This window comes from Lepidothrix coronata, unplaced genomic scaffold (genome assembly GCF_001604755.1).
Source record: "Lepidothrix coronata isolate B3197 unplaced genomic scaffold, Lepidothrix_coronata-1.0 Scaffold16, whole genome shotgun sequence".
In the NCBI taxonomy this organism is placed as follows: domain Eukaryota; kingdom Metazoa; phylum Chordata; class Aves; order Passeriformes; family Pipridae; genus Lepidothrix; species Lepidothrix coronata.
The window spans coordinates 6,525,317-6,546,727 of NW_016690196.1; the positions used below are offsets into that span (position 1 = coordinate 6,525,317).

The window sequence follows — 21,411 nt, forward strand, 5'->3', positions numbered from 1 at the left end:
GAAGCCATCTTCTTCTTCTGTTCTCAAAAGGATTTACATTGAGGAAGGCTGAGCTCCTTCTATCTGTCATAGGCAGGAAGGCCATGACAGACCTTTCAATTTGCTTATGATTTGTTTATTAATAAACTACAGAAGTATTTGTTTATGTGTTTATCAAGGCTGGAGGAGTTTCAAAGGTTGTAGAAGGTTTTCTAAAGCAAGACTGCAGAGCTGTTGAATGGCATAAACACTTCCCCTAAAAATTCATAAAATCGTGTACTCTTTTTCTACTCAAAGTACTTTAGTCTACTACTGGGATGAGCTTTGAAAAAGCTAAAAACCACACCTGAAGTGGGCTGTGAAGATTTATCCACTGATGGCAGGGCACAATGCTGCCTTTCCCACCTCTTAGCCAAACTCAGAAAGATTCAGCACCCTGCAGCCCTTGCTGGTGCCAGCGTTTATCCCAAAAAAATAAAAAGGAGCACCAGCAGCATCCCATGCTGACCCAGGAACAAATTTAACCAGGGAAAAAGGCAATGGATAATGTCTGAGACATCAGGCTGTGCCATGCCCCTGTGACGCAGAAGCAAACCCCACCCAAGGGAGGGAGGCCAGTCATGCTTATCGTGGTGACTGGCATGCAGAGTTTGTTCGCTGTCCCACTTAGAAAAGTAGCATAAACACCTCCTCTGAGCATGGACAGTTCTGGAAGTTGACTGCACTCAGATAGGCTGGAAACACTGACTTCAGGTGAGCATCTGCTCTGCTGCTGTGCCAGTGGGCAGACACCTATGGAGGAGGCAGGCTGAGGGCTTAAAGGCAATGCCCACAGGGCTCAGAGGACTCAGAGCAGCAGACCCAATGTTCCCTGGCCCATGGAACAGGAACAGCGAACAAGGAACGTGCTGCTGGCAGCAGATAATTCTATTTTCCCACAGAACTGAGTTCACAGAGAAGTTTTACTGAGTGGGACAGTGCCATAACTTAAAGGTTAACGCTGAAATTATAGTATCATCTTTTGTGCATTACCTGGAATAATGGAGTTCAAAGGGATCCAGGACTTGCCTTTTCCACGCGTGATGTGGATTTCACAGTGGGAAGCATGGGACAGATACATCTGCAAGGAGTAATTGGCGTGGAGTGTGGAATAGCTCAGCACTGCACTCTTCAGATCTTCACACTGGGGGCAACATAGTGCCAAGGTAAGGAGCTTTCCCAGCAGAAGAGAAGGGCAAGGCAGAGCCAGCCACCACAGTCACCAGACCTGTGAGGAGTCAGCTCGATGACCTGAAGCTGGCCAGACTCCTGCTGACTGCACCCCCTGCACCCTCTTCCCCAGCACTACTCTATCAAGGACTGCTCTGCCCTAATGTCCCTTTACTGGCCATGAGCACGAAGTTTCTCTGCTCAGCTCCACAGAAACTTAGCTCTTTGGCTCCTGGATCACAGCTGGCCCTGAAAGCAACACTAGCATTTGCCTGCTGTTGTACCTGAGCTTAAGAAGCTGGACAACAGCCAGTCTCACCAAATAACATCACAGACAATGTCTGACAACTGTCCCAAAAAGGAATAGAAAAGGAAGGTTCTTTCTGTGGACCTTTCAATCTGAACTCAGCCCTTGCATTAATCGGAGAACACAATTTTCAGAGGTTGGTCAGGTGGAGAGCACAGGCTGCATCTCAAACCCACCCCATTCAGCTCCCCTTCCTACCTCTGCATGCCCTGTTCAGCCACACGCTGCTGAAGTTGTAGGCCACCATGTTCTCCTGATTCTGATTCCTCCTAAATACTTTTCTTAGGAAAAAACAGAGAAACTAATCTTATTGAATGTCCCCAAGGCACCAATAGTTCATTTTGTATCTCTCCTACTCTATTACTTGTGAATCCATTTTGTAGACCCCAGTGTCACTGGACCAGGGACTGAACTTTGTGTCTTGCTCGTGGGGAACTGGGAAAGGCAGAAATAGGGAAAAGAGAGCATAAGCAGTACAAAACAAGGATTTTCATGTTCTCATTTTAATGATGACAGACCAAATTAACAGCACAGGAACAGTAAGGGTGAAGGACCATTTCCCAAACAAACTGCAGATGTTCTGTGAAATAAATCAACCTTCTTTTGGAGAAAAAGAAACTATTTCAACATTTAAACTAGTTGCTTGTAATTCTTAAATAGAAGGAGAGACTCTTGATGAACCTCAACTTTTTCATGTTTCATCAGTTTGTAAAGAAGGACCAAATAACATCTACTGTATGAAAGGATATAACAGGATTGCTAAAGAACTCTCTTAGCTTTCACACAAAGTTGCGGGCAATGGCCAATACTTTGGAGAACTCGCCTTCTTTCCGTCGCAGGATATAGGGTATTGGTGTTTTTATCCTAGTCCCGATTGGATTTCCGTTATCTTCTATGAGTACCACATTGTTGGAATCAAATCTAGGTGTCATGGTGGGGCCAGGCATCTTGTGCCCTACAATTAAAGCTTTCTTCTTTTCTCCTTTGATAGCCAGGAGGATTTTATCTCCTACTTTGCCAACTCCGGTCTTGTTATACACGTGGATACATTTTGGTGGCCGGTGGTAGGACGTGTTCCCCAAGGCGCTGTTGTCCACCACTCGCACGCGGGTGAGTTTCTGTATTGCTCGGCATGCTCCAGTGGTACTAGCATAAGACAGGAAAGAATGAGAGACAGATCTCCTCAATAATCCTTGAGGAGAAAGGGCAAACTCGGCACAGAATCTTGTCATTACACAAACCACTCGGAAGGCGCCAGCAATAAATACATACCATATGGCTGACACATTGACTGCATTCAATGTGCTCTTTGAAAGCCAGATGCTACTTTGGGCTTTGCACACTCGTCACTAAATGTCAAACATAAAACGACCGTTCTCCTCTGAAACACGACTAAAAGATGGCGTGAAGAGTGGCTTGCATTTCATGGGCTCTTTAGCAACTGCAGATGATTCAACTTCAGTTTACAAGCAAAAAAATGTGCTTGCTTCTGTTACAAACAGCCTGCAGAAAGCTAAGACTCAAGTCAGGCTCTTTCAATCTTGTACACATTCCCCAGCAATAAGGACTTTTATGACCAGTCTTCTTTTCAGTGAAGTCTGTGAGGGTCTCCCATTTTATTCTGCTCTCAGTAAGATCTCTGAGGACCTGCTGTGGCTGTGCTAAGCTGTCACCAACTAGAATCTAAGAGATCATCACCTTTCCCATGTGGGAGGAATCCAGAAAGATACAGTCTCTTCTGTATCTGTTTGCTCTGTGGGATTATCAGAAGCAAGGAACAACAGAAATAAACTGCACAATACTAAATAGTTAGATCTGACTCAGAATATGCTTGAGAACAGCAGGAATAAACTCCCTTACAGAAACCACTATTCTTTTATTCAGTGAGCTCAAACTTAAGTGATTTGTTGCTTCTCTTCAAAGGACACCCAAACACAGACCATTGGAAAAGCAGAAAAATCCTTTCTACTGCTAAACAACTGCTTTGCATTAAGGTATAGAAACATGCTGGCCAGAGCTGCAGGAATGCCAAACTGCTGTCAGCTGAACTACTCAGGAGACAGCATATGGAATCAACCTAATCATTCACCTTGTTTTTCAGAGCAGAAGCTTGTACAGTAAATAAAGACTAATAGGGACCATCATCCCTTCCGGAAGATGAAGGGCCTGTATTTGCAAAGCTGCCTAGAAGACAAGCACCAAACCTAGCGTGGATGGACATGAGTTGAAGCAGATATTTTTACACACAGTGAGGGAAGGCCAGCTGAGTCAGTTTGTGTTAGTCTAACTGCTCCAGAGGTCAAGCGCTGCCTTACAAGATCTGTTTTCTGCAGCAGAGGCATACCCCTGCTTTCCTGTCTCTCTCAAAAGTCACTCACCTCTGCAAGCAGCCACTCCCTCCCATTCCAACCACTGGCAGGGACTGTGGTATACCACACTCTCCTCTGCCTGCTGTCTGTGGCTGCACAGCAGGGGAGACAGAAGGGAGGAGGCTGGAAAGGGAGAAGTGTTGTCACAGGAAGGAGAAGGGAAAACCTAGGTGGGACTGAGTGTGTAACACAGAAGTAGTAAAGAGCTATGAAGAGTAACTGCACTAGGAGTACTTTTTCTTTTCCTTCTTTCTTCATTTTTGCCATGGTTTTGGAGCAAAACTCCACCCCAAAAGAAAGGCTTCCCCATTAAGATTGCTGAAGTCCTGCTTATCTCTATGAACTGGACTTCGCCTCAGTCTTGGCAACTGAGATCCAAGTAACAATAACAGAAAGATTCACAAGATCCATGCTGTCTTTTATATATGTTTTAAATGTCTACTGGCCAATGTTCTCATGCAGCCCACTTACAGAGAAAGCCAGGAAGACTTGGTCACCTCCTCGAGTTAGCTCCTGGGACTGTCACATAACCTAGCCCTGAGCATTGACTTAATCCCCTCTCTAGACCACAGTCATGGGAATTACTATTCTCATCCTTTAAACTGAAGTCCTCATCCTTCAAAGAGTTATATGCTAGAGATTCACCATACCAGATGAGTGTATTGTGGGATTAGGCTCTAAGCTTTGTACAAGGTATTGTAAAATATGAAGTCCATAAATTTAAGAAGCTTTAAATGCCTTGAGCCTGGAACAAGAAACTAAAGAAAGATAACAAAATAGACACTGTTAAAGTATGAGAAAGTAATTTTTCTGATTATTTTTGTTCTAAATAACTGTAATGATAAACTCTTGAATAATTTTAAGGATGTAATTGGGTCTGCATCAGCAGGAGCTGGCTTTTTTGCATGTCCATCAGAAACACAGACATTTTCAACTTCTGCTTGCAGGCCCATGCATTGCTCTCAAATGCTTAAAAGCCTCCCTACATATGAAAATGCAGAGTTCAGACTGCCAAGAATCTGTAAAAGTACTGTTTGGGCCTACTTTTCAACCTTCAAGTGAGGGGACAACTCTGAGATTTTTTTTGTTTATTTATTATATTATTCATTTGAATTACAAATAATGTATCTTGTGCTTGACCTACTTAATAGCATCTCTTTCAAACAGGAAATGCTCTGAAGAAAACAAAAACAAAATCTGAAGATTACCTGAACTGTCGCTGGAGCACCGCACTGCTTAGATGGGTTAAGGATAAAACCAATCGTCTATTCAAGAGAGCCATGTGGATTCTGGTAACAAACCTGCATAAGAAAGAAGAGAATTATGAAGTCTGGAAAATGGACGGAATTTGGTTTGCTTCCTTTCCTTTACGGGAATCACACACCAGAGCCTCAGCACTTATTTAAAGGCTGCAATCCACAGCAGAGAGTGGTAGCAGCGCTCACAGCATGCTACAAAGCAGATCCACAACCTCTGCCTGACTTCAGGAGGCAGTGTAATTCAGACATATATACTACAAAGCTGGATTCAGTATTACTGCATTGCAGTTTCCTATGCACAAAGGTAAGGGCCCTTCTGTGTGCACTGTGAATCATGTAAGAAGCAGGTTGAGAATTTCAGATGTAAACTAGTTTAGTGGCTGTGGTGTCCAGTAAAAGCCATCAAGATTACTTGTAAATGCTACTAGGGTTACCTACAAAACCAAGCAAAAATCCCGAGATACTCTGCAGACTGGCATCAGAGCTTTAAAAAAACATTTGCCAGACAAGAAGCAAGTCAGAGCTCTGCTGGTGAGGGCATGCTCCCTCTTAGCATATAAAGGTGTTTAGCAGGCTGTCTTTGCAGACCACAGCGTCACTGCTGCCAGTCTTGCCCTGTTCAGGCTGCCTGGGGAAACAGTTCCCTGTAACTTTATAGTGCTCACTCAACCCAGAGCGAAACACCACCCCCGAATGCAGCTGAGTTGGGTTACAGGGATAACCTCCGACTGAGTACCACACCCTGACTACACCTGACTACATCTACAGCAGTTCCCTAACCTCATTCTGTCAGACTGACGGGGACCAGCTTGCATGCACAGTCACAAAGGCTTATTTGAACCTGGATCACTTTCCCAGACATCATTAGGAAGCACTGACCCAGGTGGTTATGCTGGCAGATCCAAGTGAATGGAGAAAACATAGATCTAAAGCCAGTCCTCTTTCAGGCCAGCTCAGGTACAGCTAAGACTTTCCACCTGACTGTAACTACTGTCATGTGACAGTACTGCTGTGACCTTGGCAGTGTAACCAACACAGACTTTGCTTCTCTCCTGTCTAAAGAAAACACTAAGAATCCATTGACCTCATATCTCTCTTTGCCAGTTCTGATGAGGTTTGGGCCAAACTATAACAATACATCATAAAGCCATTTTCTTGACTTTTATTTAAAAACAAAGCTTAGCTTCTTTAGAGAGAAGAAACTAACCAGAGCCTTGTGACAGAGGATGCCACAGCTCTTCTTATTACAACCAAGTCCAGCCTAAATCTTCACTCCCTCTTTCATTGTTTTTTCCTCCAGTGCATTTGCTTACTTGGCAGCTTTTCTACAGAGTTTTACCTGAGAGCAAGATGAGAAGCATGAGAGATGTGCACCACAGCAGCTTTGAGCAGCATTTCCTGAGCAAAGCATACGACGTGTGGCAAACCATCTCACCATCATGCAGGCAGGTTTGGAACAGAACAGCAACAGCCAAAGCTTAGATTTATTTACTAAACAAAGCCACTTTTCTGTGGGGTAGATCACCAAATGAGTTCAGAGTTTTCCCACACTGTCCCCTCTCTGAAATGAGACTCCAAGAAGGCTGTGTTTATGCCACAGTTCCTTACCTAGCTGCATGATCCTAATGACAGCAAGGCCCTGGGGCATTTAGAGCTCTTCTGCCAGCCAAGGTCCAATACCTGGGCCTTGCTGCTGCTTGGATTTCTGAGCAAATTCAACTCTGTTGACTCACTTAAGCCCACAGTCTGCCTTTGTCTTGTTCTGCTCTTGGGTGTACTGTCTCCCCATATGAAATTCAAATCCAGAAGGTAATACTGCTCCTACTTCCTCGAGAATCACACTGAGTATTTGGATCCCCATACAAAACCCAAACAAGCAGCAGCAAGTCAGCCTCTCTGGTGTCCTTGATGGATGCTTCTTGGGGAGTCCAGCTGCTACTGTCACCTGTCTATATTTTCCTGGCAGGCAAGGTGGCCTTAGTGGCTGGAGAGGATGGGTCTGCTCATCCTCTCCACTATATAAGACCAATAGGAGAGGTCTGCTGGCTCATGGCAAGGCACGCACAGGCACATGCTGTCAAAGGGACAGCGACATCAGGACCAGTATAGCCAGATATGCTAAAGGCACATCTAAAATGTCCTAAAGTGCTGCTTAAACTCTGAACTCTCTCCTCGCTCCTGGGTGGAGTCACTGGTTTTTTCTACCCTATGGCAGCAGTGAAGGTTTGAAGTTACAAAACTACCAGCAGAAGCATCAAGAGCATTAAATGTCTAAGGACTGTTTATTTTTCCAGATGACTCAGTACCCCTTTCTTAGCTAAGAATTATTTCTCGGCACGTTAGGATGTGTCACAAGCTAAGAAACTTCACATGATTGATTATTTGGTATGAAGCATCCTGTTAGGAACTTAGTAAACAGGGGGGATGTTTCCAATTAGCAGGAAGGTTCACAGTGGAGGGAAGAGAAAAATGCATCTGTGGCATGGAGTACAGCATTCAAAGGTGCAAGTGGGTTCACAAAGAATGAGTCATAACTTCAGCTATCATAACATGCCAGTTTCCTTTCTAGAACCGAACAGCCAATAGTTTGGGTCTGTCTCCAGGTGCTCCTCAACCAGACCCGGTCCCAACTTGCTCCTTCTTGTGGCTGTAACCTTGATCTCCCCTGCCCCCAGTTTTCCCCTCTGTGAAGTGGCTAATTACTAAATAACTAAACCCCAAAGGGCACAGAGGCCCTTCACTCTGTCACACTCGGTGCTGCCACACGAACACTCCGAGGTGGTGCCAAAATTAAAGAGCCTCTATAAATTGATGACAGCCATCGGCCCCAGCGCTCCTGGCACTTTTCTCCTTCCCAGTGCACATGTTGCCTCACACCAGTAGGCCTTAAAAAGGCTCAGAGGCTGCACTTAGCACAGGCATGGGGAATGCATGTGACTCGAGTATGCTTCTGAAGGTGGCTCTCCCCAGGTCATCAGGTTTCAGTGCTCAGGGGTGTATGGGAAGAGTAACACCTTAACCTTCAAGCACAGGAAAATTTGCAAGAATTCCCAGTAGTCTTGCCTGGGAATATTGCCCCTGTCAGTATTGCCCAAGTGATACAGGAGTGCAGCCCACAACACCCTGGGACAGGCAAAACACCACCACTGCTTAGTACTTAGTCACTAATACATCCCAGACCAAGGATTTATCTTGGAAGGGACTTTCAGAGGTCACCTAGTCCAATCTCCCGCTCAAGCAGGATTAATTCCCAAGTTGTTCATGCTAGGCAAAAGCAGTATTTAAATGGACACTATCCTCAAATGAGAGGCCTAACACAAAGATTGATATAACATTGACCACTCATAGCTGCACCAAAGCAGTGATAAAGAACTGTGCAGAGAAATCTCTCTCCGAGTTACTACCCTGCTGCAGTGGCTCTATCTCATAGTCAGACTAATTTTTTTTAAATCAGCATCACAGAGACACTTGGCCCCTCTCCATATATCTGTTAAAAGTTAGCACAGACCTCAGACAAGAGCTCAGAGTAAGATTCAGAAAGGGGTGAAGAATTTGTCAATCAAATATTCACTAAAATGACCCAATTTCTACTTCATTGAATAAGTCTGAGTACACAATAACCTGCTGCAGTAAACACTCTCTTCTCAAGGGCCCTTCAGTCTTACTGCATTAAATGCAACAGACTGACATCAAATTCCAATACTGCACAACAAAGAACTCTTCACCAGTTATAAACCTCTGGAAGTTATTTATCCACTGCACCATTTTGAAGCGCTAAAGCTATCACCTTCACTATTTTTTCTTGATTAAATTAAAGAGCTAACTTATATTTACTGCAATTTTTAGTTGTTTTTGAATGGAGAAATTATGGAAAACTTCATCCCAGCTAACAGAATTGGGCCGCATACAGTATTTTCGTCAAATGTGTGCAAACACATGAGTAGATCACCTCAGGGAACTGATATAAAGCAAGGGCATCTTCCAGATAAGGAGAGCAGGATTACGTACTCACTTTGAATGAACATCAGGGCACACAGTACAAAGAAAGGAAGACTTGTGTCCCCCCATCACACATTTCCAGCACCTCCCTTATGCTGGCTTTGGCACTTATGTAAATCAGACAGTTTTCAGCTAGATCAGTTCCCTGATCCAACTCAACCTGTGGCCACGTGAATGCTGGTGGCAAAACACAAGACTGGGACTTCTCCTTTCACTGCCAACCCAGGCTTATGTGGTGACAGTATCTCCAAAGAAACACAAGGAGATTTGGACAAGAAAAGGATCTCTTTCATCACAGCACAAACACCAACGTGCTTCACAAGAATGGTCTGCATGAATCTGCACTACTAACACAGCCATGGGAGCACTGAAAAGGTCTGTGTCTGAGCACTCAAGAGGCCAGTGCAACAGCTCTGACCAAGGTCTTATCAGTGGCACATATCCTAAAAACCATTCCTACCCTGCCTGCATCCTAGGGTGAAGGCAATTTTAAAGAGTGCTGTTGCCTAGCAATCGAGTATTACTTTCCTTTTTAATCACAAGTTTGGAAACTGACACCTGCTCCCTATATTCCCAAGACCTGTAGTTCCATAACCATTCGGCTATTTCTTTTCCTTCTTTCTGCTAGTAACTCATCCACAAAAATAGGCCCCATGGAAAACCAATGGATGTTGCAAAGCAAATGCTGAGGCCTACTACCCAAAAGCCTGCTGTCAAATACACAAAATAAACCAGGGAAAAATATTCTTCACTTTAATAGTAGTAGCCTGATCTGCACAAACAGTGGGGACCAACATCACCCTTATCCTTCTAAAAGACCAAAACAGACATGCTCCAGGCACCATAAAGATTTGAACTGCATCTGTCATCCATCATTAAAACACAGGAAATAAACCCAAGACAGTACATGCAATGCAAATACCTAAACCCCTACTCTGCCACTGCAGGTTTATTTATAGACCAGCTGCCAGGGTGAACTACAAATGTGAACTATGGGACTCAATCCATTCACAGCTCTCCTCATAAAGGAAACAATGTGATTAAGGGCTGTGTGTTAAAAATACACAAGCTATTCATTACCAAGACATAACTGGCTTTACATTAATGACAGACAAATAGGCCAGGATTCACAAAGAGGAATTAAGTCTTTTTTAACTCTGTTTATGAATAGGATTAGCTATTAAACAGGATATTTATTGATCCAAGCTACCATCAGAAACTCATTATAGGTACATGTGTTAACAATTTGGAAGCAAAACAAACCTCATTTTCCAGACCACAATCAGGAATGGCAGATAAAAAGAGATCTGAATACCTTTAAAAGAAAACTTACTTTTGATATTTTAAGTATCCAGAAGTCCCAACTTTTGTAAAGTAATTATGGCACTTACTGTTTTAGTATTCAAACACCTAAAGCCATTCTATATATTCATATTCACAGCACTGTACTAAAATAGGGAGGGATTATTCCCAGTGCACCACCACAAAATTAAGCTACAGAGAGGACAACTGCCTGTGTGAAGTCAAAGGAAATGAGCTGCAGAGCAGGTGCTGGGTTAACCCCAGAGGCTCTGCTCAGGTGTGATCTGTGGGGCTCAAGGTGAAGCCCAGAAAGGTCCCTCTCTGCCTTTGGAATTACATATGAATTCAGAGAACTAGCCACACTCCCATACCTTAATGCTGCCCACAAATGTATCTTTACTAGTTTTAGAAGTACTGAGGTCTCAAGAACAGGACAATGATGGAAAGCCACAAGCTCAGATTCTGTTTCTGGCCCTGACCTGCGTGACCAGGAACCAACCGGCAAGGTGCCCAGATAGCACTAACCATGCTGGGGGGAGCTGGGGCAGGAAGAATGACACAAACAAGAAGGAAGAGAAGGTGGGCAGCTGTGGCTCAACCATAAAAAAAAAAGTCAAGAACCACTGACCTAGGCTAGTTGTTCACAGAACAAAGAGCAGCAGTGGCTCTGGGCCTTCCTGATAAAGCTACACCACAAAAGCATGTCTAATAATGACAGAGTTCAGGCTTAAGAGGAATCTGACCTGGAGACAAAGGCATGTTTACATCGCAAGGCAGTACAGAGCTACCTGCAGCTTTGCTGGCACAAGCCTTGTTTCTCACTCAGAGACTTCTCTAAACATGAGAAACTTCCCTAAACTCGGTTTCTCTCCTTCCAAACAAGACCCTCCCAGGTAAGCCTGGAGAACTCTCGAACCAGGTAAGTGAAGACAGCTCAGATGAGCATCTCTCTACTGCTGTTAAAAAGGCTGGCTGCCCACCTGCCTTTACTACAGAATTATTCACACTTTTAAGAAATCTGTCACACATTCTTCTCCCTCAAATTGCCTCCCCTTACTCACAGTACCCCCAAAGGAGCTTTTTGGAGAACAACCAGCAAAGCACAGAGTAGTGCCCACACTTCCCGAGTCCCCATGACACAACGCGAGTAAATGCCACACTTGTCAGGACACAGGAATTTCGGTCCTAACTTTGCTGCATGACTACTCATACCCACATAAGCCTAACTCCAGCAGTGCAGCCCCACATGAATTCTGAGCAAAGAAACTCTACTCTCTGAAGGACAAACGAGCAGGAGTTTCAGAACTGGGTTTTCCTCCTCCCTCCCCCAGGCCATACTGCTAGGGCGTGGACTGCAGCCCAAGGGAGCACAAGGTGCTGCTCTCAGTCATGCCATCTGCAGAGTGCAAGCGACACAAGGGCTCCAGGCTCGGCACAGCCCAGGCTCCGGCTCCCAGCTGCTTTCGCACGGTGTCACCACTCTGCTGCGTCACGTGCCACTCAAACTTGCCCCGTGCATCTTCGGGGAGAGAGTTTCTCAATCCCTTCAGAGCAGCAGCAGCCCACGCTTAGGGTTTACACGTTCCAGGCCCTGTGCACAGAGCATCAGGGACACCCCGCAAGAGGCTCCCTACGAGGGGCGGGCGGCAGGGCCGGGACGCGGGGGCAGGTAGGGCCCGGCCAGCCCCGGCGCCGCAGAGCATACAGGCGAGCATGGCCACGGCACAGCCCCAGCGCCCGGGAGCTGAGAGGGGCTGTCCGCGCCCCGAGAGGCGCGACCGCAGGGCCGGGTGAGGGCCTGACGCCAGCGCCGGAGGAAGGACAGCGCGCCGGGCCAGGCGGGCCCAGCACTGCCCCGTCGCTGGGCCCTCCCTTCTCCCGGGTACCGGCCCTGCCAGGCGCTACAGCACCGCAGCGCACTGCGCTGCGCTTCGCTTCGCTCCCACCGTCCCGTCCCGTCCCGTCCCGTCCCGTCCCGTCCCGTCCCGTCCCGTCCCGTCCCGTCCCGTCCCGTCGTTCCCGGGGTCACCGCGCGCACCTCCGACGGGAGCGCGCGCCCTGCCACCGACCGCAGCCCGCCGCGCGCACGCGCGGCACCGCCCCCCGCGGCGCTGCAGGGCCGGCGGCTGCGGGTCCCGCCCCCGCCGGGGCCCCGCCCCCGCCGAGCGCAGCCGAGCCCCGCCGGACCCAGCCTAGCGCAGTCGGGCAGTCGCCGCTCGCTGCCGAGCGCGGCGGGGGGCAGCGCGGTACCGCAGCGCCCGGCCCGGGGGGAGCCCGTCCGCGCCTGACACGGCCGCCGGTAAGCGAGCGGGGACCTGCGGCACGGCTGGGGGGCGCGGCTGCCGCGGCTCCTCTAGGCCTGGCGGGGGCTTGCCGGCGGGGGACGGGGGGGGCGGTCGTGGCGCCGAGGCCGGGCCGGGGCCGGGCCCCAGAGCCGATGCGCGGAGCCCTTGTCGGGGGCGGCGGGGCGGGGGGCGCCGCTGCCATCTTGGGGCGGAGCGGGGCGGGGGGCGCGCCCGGTGCGGCGCCCGTGCGGCGGCCTGGCCTCCGCCACCCGTCCCCCAGGGCCCGCTGGGGCTTCTCTCCGCCTCACAGGCGCCCGTCCTTTGCCGTCCCTCTGCTCCGCGGCTGCTGGGTACCGTGGTTTGAGCAGCCCGGGGGTCACCGGCCCCCTTCCCGCGGGGCGGCACCGGCCCCGTCTCGCCTGCTCTCGCCGCTTTTGTGCGTGCTCGGGGAGCTGCTGCTGCCCCCCCCTCCCTGCCGCTCGTCCGGGCGCCGCTGCCATGGCGAGCAGCAGCGAGGCAGCAGGGATGTTTCGAGGGTTGGAGTGTCGAGCAGGTTTCTGATACCGCCCTGCTTCTTCTACCCTGGAATACTTGGCGAAGGGCTGTCGGATAGGGTTCGTGTCCCTGGCCAGGTAGCCAAGCAGCCCCTTTCTGCTCTTGTCTCGATTGCCAGCCCCTCCACATCATGGTTTTTATCTCCTGTCCTAGAGTACGCCCTGTATGTAGCTACCTGCTGGAGAAGGCATCACGCCAAAAATCTGCAAGGTGGCTGCAGGCAACCTGGTGTCCATAGAAGGTTTGGTAGCGCTCAGCTGGATGGAGACCATGTGTTTTGGGGTTCTGAGCACCTCCCTCCCTTGGTCTCCCCATGAAAGTAGTTAGAAGCAAAAAGCCTATCAGTGTGTGTTCAGGGTGGCTAATTTAGTTGTGCATAGTCCTCGAGGACTCCTGTCTCCCCTGGATTTGTCTGTTACTATGAAAGTGTCCTGCTCCATCACGTCATTCTCTGGAGTAAGCACACATGGAAAGCCAGGGGTTGCAGGGCAGGAGCATCCCATTAGCAGCAGTCCCATTAGCAAAGCCACTGAATGGTTGCATGGCACAAGTGCTCCTTGGATGATCTTGCAGATGCCCTGCCTGAGTGTGGGACAGAGCCTTTGCAAGTGTATTGCAGGAACCAGTACCCTTCCCCTCCAAACACTCGTGCTGTATGGTCCCTAATAGCTTTATATTCTCTTAACGCTTCTGAGAGAGTGGAAAGCCAACCACTCAGCTCCTAACTGACTCCAGGAGGACTCTGTTCAGGCCAGAAATAGCAAAGCATTAAGGACTACTTCTAATGACTGCAATTAGCTGGTGTCTACCTAGGAAAGGCTTTTTTCCTCTTGAGCCTTTTAGTAGTAGGAATACACTATCTTTATGGGGAGAGAAGTCCATTCTACAGTCTTCGCCTGGATACCATAAGAGCAAAATAAACATGAAAGAAGATGCCTTTGAGGGGGTTGGGAAGAGGCTCTGGTTTGGCTCATAAGTATGTTTTGTTGCGCTAAGTTTGCTCTATTTTTGTCTGTTCCTGTCTTCAATAACCTTGGAAGGAACCGAAGCTACTGTATTTTCTGAGGGTGTCGGTTTTCTTGTCAAGAAGACGTTGCCGTGAGGCTTTGCAATGTTCCATTTTTTTGCCCTTTGACCAGAGTGCAGTGCGACTATCCTGAACTGTCCTGGAGCCATGAGTTGAGCCAAGAAAAGAAAAATACTGAGTGTGCTTTGCTTCTTGTTTGAGTTTCTAAAATTTTTTTCTTTCTGGGTTTTTAAAATATCCTTGGTTATATTTTTTAGCTTTCTTCAGCAACAGAGTGGATTAGGAACTTGCTCTGAGGGTTTTCTAATACTGTTTTTGTAAAAAAAAAAAATCTTAATGAAATTATTTCATTCTTGGAACTAGAACTGTCAGAAAATCCCAGGTAGCATAAGGTTTGCAATAAAAGCCTGAGAGCTGGCAGTGCCAAGGCCCTGCTTTTTGTCTGTTGCTAGTTACACTTTCCCTGAGCCTCCTGTCATGGTGAGCCTTGCAGCGTCCTGCCAGTGGCTCCTCTGACACCCTCCTGTCCATACTGAGGGGCAATGCCAGCCTTCATCCTTCCTATAAGTGCCCCATCCTAGCAGCCAGGGTGAGGCTGTATGCTGAAGTCCCAAGGACTCCGCAGGCAGCACCTCCCGCTCCCAGGAAAGGCAGCTGCGACCTGCGTTGTGTCTGACGTGAAGCGTGTGCAGACGTGGGGTGCTGGCTTCGTGAGGGAGGAGGCCCTGCATGTAGGATATTCCGTGTGTGCTGCTAATTGCAGGCAGTGCTGGTTATGGATACTGTGCATGATTTGCATATCAAAGCATCTGAGAGCTCTGCCATGGGTAGGGATGGGCAAGGATGATAAGGATTGCTGGAAGCTGGGGCCAGATCTTCCTCGAGGCTTTTCGTGGTAGGCTGAAGGTGAACGGAATGTTTGGAAAATGGAGTTCGTCTCCATGTCCTTGAGTGACAGCACCGTAAAGGCTTTTTTAATCTAGGTGCTCCTTTTCAGGGGTTGGGAACAAAGCAGTTCTTGGTGGCAGGCTACTCTGCTTCCTGCTGCTCCTGCCACTGAGAGCTTGCTGGGCAGCCCACAGTGTTGAGCCTGGGAGCCGTCCCCTCTTCTGGTGGGTCCTGCAGCAACTGGCCAGTGTGCCAAGCCCACTGCCTCTTCTCCATGCTGCCTTTCACACAAGGAGGCAGAGGCCCAGCTTGGAGCTTTGAAGCAAAGGAGCAGGTTTGTTACTGGCTGAACTGGCTCTGCAGGGTCCCAGGCCTTGCCTGATGGCTCAAGAGGCATTGAAGGGGGGACGGGGAGCGGCAGAGCCCCGAATGGGCCATGGCTTCTGAGATGCTGTGTGAGTCAGAGGAAGATTTGCCTATGTCTGGTCTCAACACAGCTGTCTGCTTTTCCTCCTTATTCTGGAAATGAACCTGGGGAGCTTGGAGCTTGCTTGTAGGCTGAACTGCAAACTGAAATGCAGATTTCCAGGAAGGGAGAGGGGTGGGAGGGAGTCCCTGCATCCCTCGGCCACTTTGATCTTAGCAAGTTCTGATGCTCTAGCTCTGAAGGACCACACTGTGGGGCAGCTGGCCTCTCTGAAGGTAGCTCTACATTCATTGTGGGAGTGCCTGCTGCCTGGAACTGCAGCCCTCGCCCTGTCTCCTGTGCCTTGTGCAGCTCAGGCTGTTGCTGGGAGGGACTGCTCACCTCTCTATCCATATGGGGACTTGATTTGTGCAGGAGCTGCCTTGAGCATGGCCTTCTTGGGAGTCAGCTCTCTGCCTGCAGCCTTCATCCTGTCAGCAGCCCTCTGGTTTGTTCAGGGTAATGAGTTAGGGGGCAGGCCTGATGCATTGCCTAGAAAGTTGGTTAAAAGCAGAAAAATAAAAATCAAGAAAGGAAAAAGAAACGCATGTGCGTACGCACTCTGCAACAGAGAGAGGGTGAGATGCGTGAAGTCAGTGCCGAGCTTGTAGAGCAAAGGCTTACAGTATGAAATGGCTTTTCTCTGAGTCTGCAGGCCTGTGGTTGGCACTGCCTTCTCTCTTCATGTCCTTCCAGCATGGAGCTGGGTGTCTGCCCTCTGCTCCAAATACAGATTAGCTGCAGGAAGCCTAGGACTCGCTTGCTTGTGAGATGCTTGTGAGACTTGCTTGTGAGATGCAGAACCCTTTCCTCCATGTTTTTCTGCACAGCGCTTGCTGACCATTACAGGGTTATCTTTGCATGCTCCCTATGTGTTCCCAGCACAGTGCTAAGCAGTGCTGGAAAGGCTTCTGTTCTCTCCATGGCTCTTGCATGTTGGTGTTGCCTGCCTGCCATTCTTCCTCTTGTTTTCAAGTCCCTTCCTCCCCTCCTTCATAAAGCCAGGCCAGGGAGTGGAAAAGCTTTCCCGGTATCTCAGTGCTCTTCTCAGGCCAAACTCTTAGAGTGGCTACACAGCTTATATGAGCAAGATAGGGCTATGCTGGCATAGCCCACTGCATCTTTTGAGCAAAGTCTCCTGTTCTTGATGTACTTTGGTGTAATTGTTGATGCCAGCAGCCTTTGCCCTCATGGTTATTGTGCTGGGAAGAGAGAGAGGTCTTGTTTTATGCATGCTGTTTTTCCCCAGAGAAATTAGCAGTTGGTAGTACAGGTCTGGCTTAAAGCAAGGTTTCGAAGATTCCCGTTTGTGTTGGCTGTTTGTGATATTGCATTAAAGAAAAGGGCTGGATCTCTTAAGGGACTGTGTTTGAAAGGTGACACATTGCATCAGCACAAGAGAAAGCGGTCACAGGCAGGATTCATGCTGCCTGTTTTCAGTATGTTCTGCAGTTGATTTCCTGAACCACCACAGCTGTCATACCTCTGAGCAGCAAGCTGAAAAACCTCCCTGCCTTTCTCTGTCTGGAAGAGTGGCTACTGCAGACCTTTCCTGTCCTTCTGTTCCCTCTCACCTCCTAGGACTGTATGCTGCCAGAGCTACTTGTATCCCTTCCTTGGATGTGCTCATCCCCTCTGCACCCCTGTAATTCTGTGTGCAGAGCAGTTGCTTGCTCTGACACCCTCTTCCCTTTCCCCTAGGGATGTCATCACTGGTTTCTGTGCAGGTCTCTGTTCCCAGCTCAGTGCAGAGCATCACCCTGCAGACATCCAGCTGCCACCAGTGATGTGACCTCTGGCTCTGTCACGCCAACAAGGAGATCATGTGGTATTGCCTGTGGGGAGATGTTGTGCTCTCTCCTGTTGACCAGCATGGAAGAACTGCTCTGACAGGCTCCCTTAAATCATCCAGCTGTCTCCTGATGTGTTGCTGACATGGGTCAGGGGGAAGAATGCTACTCTTACAAGTGCAGTTTCGCGTGAGAGTGCATTTAGTAGGAGAGTTGTGTGTTGGCCTGGCCCTGCTTTTGCCAATTAAACAGTGGCTTTTAGTAGGCTGTTGCAAGTCCCTTCAAAGTGGGGGGATGAATCTTGGCATGATCTTGTACTTAGAGGAAACTCAGATGGCAGCAGGCCTTGTCTTCTGCTTGAAATGATTATCAACATCTGGTGTCTTCTGCTGGAGGGTAGAGAGTACTTGGCAGTGAACCAGACTGGGGATGGTCTCTGCAGATGGCCTCAGGATACTTGGGCTCTTGAGCCAAAAATTTAGTGCCTTTGGGGGTCCCAAGGAAGATCTTAAAAGGGATTCATCCTTCTGCTCTGTGTGCTAATGGTCTATACTGCCTTTGTGTGAAGCCATTGAGCTCTCGAGGCTCTCAGGTGATGCTGGTAAAGCTGACATCTTCTCCAGGATGACTGTATATGCAAGTTGGTGATTTTGCTGGGCTTTAAGTCTATGTTTGAGGCATAGACCTGAAAGTGAATTATTGTGTGTCTGCTGAACTGCGATAGCTGCCCAGGGAGTTGCTATTACTCACAATGCAGAAAAGGCAATCTTGAGTTAGCGTTAGTCACAAAGTTATAAATCTGAGAGGAAGAAACTGGGTTTGTAGTGGATGCAAAACTCAGTGTGAACTCCCAGCTAGGGCGGAAGGAGCTTATGCAGCTATTGGGTAGAAGAAGGAATTAGCTCCTGGCTACATGGAAAAGAGGAACAAATAAAATGTGAGAACTCTGTCTTCACCTTGCAAAGAAGGTCGGGGTGACGTGTTAATTTTAAAAGTAAATCCAAGCACAAATCAGAACAGGTGACGAGACCATTTTGGTAAATTAGATGTGGTCATGTGGGCAAAACCTTATGAAATTTCCCTGAAAGTATTTATAGTCTAAGGCAACTTTTACACGGTGAGCAGCCACCTGAGACACCACTTAGTAAAGGGAGGTTCTGAGGTTTGATCCCTTGAAGTGCAGGGGAAAAGAATTGGACTACATCCAGCCTGTCTAAATAATCTAGCATAAACAGTTAAGTAGTTAGTGTTTCTTCTGTTAAGGAGGTGGGAGAATACGCTGCTTAAAAATCCACCAGCATGCATTTGTCTGGAATGTACTGTATCAGGTCGGTCAACGCCCTTGCCTGAGAGGATGGCCTGCCTCGTAGCTGAGCGGGGGCGATGGATGTAATAGATCTTGAATTAAGTCAGTCTGTGTCACTGCCCCAGGTGTCAGCCTTATAAACAAAGGAGGAAGGGGTAGGAGGTGGGAAGCATCCCTTATGTAGGCCTTCATCTACTTGCAAAGCTGTACTCAGAAAGGTTCCTATCTGATAAGGAGACCCTGGCTAGGCAGGGCAGGGGAAGATGTTGTTATTGCCAAAGTTTGGGAGTAGGGTGAATTAGTGCTTTTCTGGGGAGCAGAAAAACACGAGGAAAGCCTTGTGCCAGGCCATGTGAGGAGTGACCTCTAAGGTGCAGGAAGCAATTAGTGCTCTCCTTTACACAGATGAGGTGTTGCTGAAGGGCCAGACTCGGAAGTAGTGCAACTCTTGGAGAACGATGTGTGCAAACAACAGAGTATCCAGCAAAGCAACAAATTATTAAGGTCTTTAGAAGTATGTTGTGGGAGGACGGATGAGAATAACTAGGGCTGTGTAGCCTGAGGAAGAAAAGGTGAAAGAGGGAACTTCATGGTCTTGAAGAATGTACAGCAATGTACTTTTGTAGAAGTCTGTAGTTGTGATGAACACAGGGTAGGAATTCACTTTACCTGTAATGAAGGAGTCCAAACTTAATGGTTTCCTGTAATATCAGTTGGGATACTGAAGCAGAAATTGAGACTATCTTGAAGGGTTTTTAGTGGAGTTGAGGGGGTGTGTTTGTTTTGGGACAAATTAGCTAAAACTCTGTAGATATGGATGACTTGCAACTGACTGTGCCTCAAGCAAAGAATCTTGTCAGATGACCTATTAAGGACCCTTCAAGCCTGGCAGTTTGTATGAAATGTTTTACACCTGGAAAGGCAGCAGTGAGTAGCCCTAAGAATGAGACTTTACTGCTGTAGGTGATGCTGGGGAGACTGATACTAAAATATGCTGTCTAAATCCAGTGTCAGCGCTCAGAATAGGCTGCTGAAAAATTGAAGAGAATGCAGAAAGGAGTTACAAGATAATCTGAGGCTGGAGAGATAGCTTTATCATGGGAATTATAAGGAGATCAATCTGTTTATCTAATCAAGGAAAAGATTAAGGTGAGACTTGGTTATCCTACGTAAGCATAACGTACCTTATGACTGTGTATCATAGCTTGGTAGGGTAGAAATGACAGACCGTGAACAGTGGCAAAAAAAACCCGTGGTGAGATGCTAGAACTGCAGTCACCTTCAGAGCCATGCAGCCAGCTCTGCCTTCTCCCTTTGCACATGTGGAGATCCTTGTCTTTGCCTGTTAATTTTTTAGCGCACCTCTGTTCTCTGGGCTTCTTGTTCTTCTTGCTTGTTGTTCCTGTCATAGTATCTGTCTAAAGTCTTTCTTTGTGACCCTTCTACCTTATGAGGAGACATCTCCAGTAAAAGAAAGCGCTCACTTGGCCCCAGCTAATGTAGGGTGCCGCCCTGACAAACGTATGTCCGCTCTCTGTGTATGTGCCTCTGGAATTGTTCCCTACCTCTCCTTGCCCCAGCCTGTCATCTGCTTCCAAATGATTGATAGCATCCCTTCTTCTGTGGTGCGTGGCTTCTTTGCCAAACCGGTACCTGGCAGCAGCCAGCACCTAACACCCATCCAAACTCAGCACCCTGTCTGGTGAAAATGATGAATGAAACCAAATGTCACCCTTGCCTCTGGTTCTTGCCAGCCTGTATTGCAGTGCTCTGTCACATAGAGCTGCTGGTTTATTTAGGGTCATTATACCTGTTTGCAGTCCATGAGATGACATTTCTTCTGTAGTCCAGTGAAGAGACCTCAAGAGGGAGACTGGGTGAGATGCCGGAGCAGATGGCTCACTAAAATCTTGCTACATCCATGATTTCCCTTTCACCCACTAACGTTGTAATGCTGTTAAAAATAAAAATGATCCAGTGTGCCTGACAGGATGTATCTCTCCTGCTGCCTAGTGCTCCTGGAATCTTACACGCTCTGTCTTCATGTTTTATTACCGCCTGGGGTAGGAGGGGAATTTCAAAGCTAGTAGATAGCTCCTGACTATGGTTTCAAGTCAGGGAAAGCAAATGCTTTGATGTGCTTTAAGGAAGAAGGTGGGGGGGGGAACCCAGCGTTTCACTTCTTTATTTTGTTTTCTTTAATGCTGTGTTCAGTTTGATGAGAGCAGAGCTTTGGTTTGCAGGGAATAACCCCAGTAAGCCTTTGTGTTTTCCTCTGGGGAGTCGAATGCTGCAGGGTGGAACAGCTGGAGTTGTTCCAGAAGAGTCTTGTGGAGTAGGAGCCATAGCTCAGCTTTCCTCTGATGGGTAAGGGGTGAGGAATGCACCTTCGCAAGTAAAAGGCATAAAAAACATGGTGTGGTGGCAGTACTTGAGCATGGGCTGGGTCTTGTCTCTAAGGTGCTTTAGGTACCTCCTTTACAACACCTGCAGCTTCTGGCCTGCTTGATGTGTAGGACTACCTGTTTTGATTGCTCTGCTGATACATTATTTTAGCAAAAAATGCTCCTGCTTCTAATGTCTGGTTTTATTCCACCACCTCAAAACACTGAGAAGCAGTTTTGCCAGTATAACTGCACCTCCATCAGCAGACTTATGCCTGTGGAGGCA

At 47.9% G+C, this 21,411-nt stretch overlaps 2 protein-coding genes across 3 annotated transcripts in view; one reads left to right on the forward strand and one right to left on the reverse strand.

The window, feature by feature from the left end:
- Positions 1 to 1,980: 1,980 nt before the first annotated feature.
- Positions 1,981 to 12,521, reverse strand: MRPL14 (mitochondrial ribosomal protein L14). Its single transcript, XM_017806799.1, has 3 exons — positions 12,463 to 12,521; positions 5,073 to 5,165; positions 1,981 to 2,641 (listed from the first exon to the last, which is right to left on the reverse strand). Exons 2-3 carry the CDS (start codon positions 5,144 to 5,146, stop codon positions 2,275 to 2,277), a joined length of 441 nt encoding a protein of 146 aa, XP_017662288.1. The 5' UTR covers positions 5,147 to 5,165; positions 12,463 to 12,521; the 3' UTR covers positions 1,981 to 2,274.
- A 162-nt stretch (positions 12,522 to 12,683) lies between these two features.
- TMEM63B (transmembrane protein 63B) overlaps positions 12,684 to 21,411 on the forward strand; it is a 48,578-nt gene continuing 39,850 nt past the window's right edge. Inside the window, exon 1 of one of the 2 annotated variants that reach the window (XM_017806682.1) lies at positions 12,684 to 12,723. The gene's annotated coding sequence lies outside the window, so the exon portion shown is untranslated. The remainder of the gene's footprint in view (positions 12,724 to 21,411) is intronic. The other variant, XM_017806683.1, reaches the window with a different exon arrangement.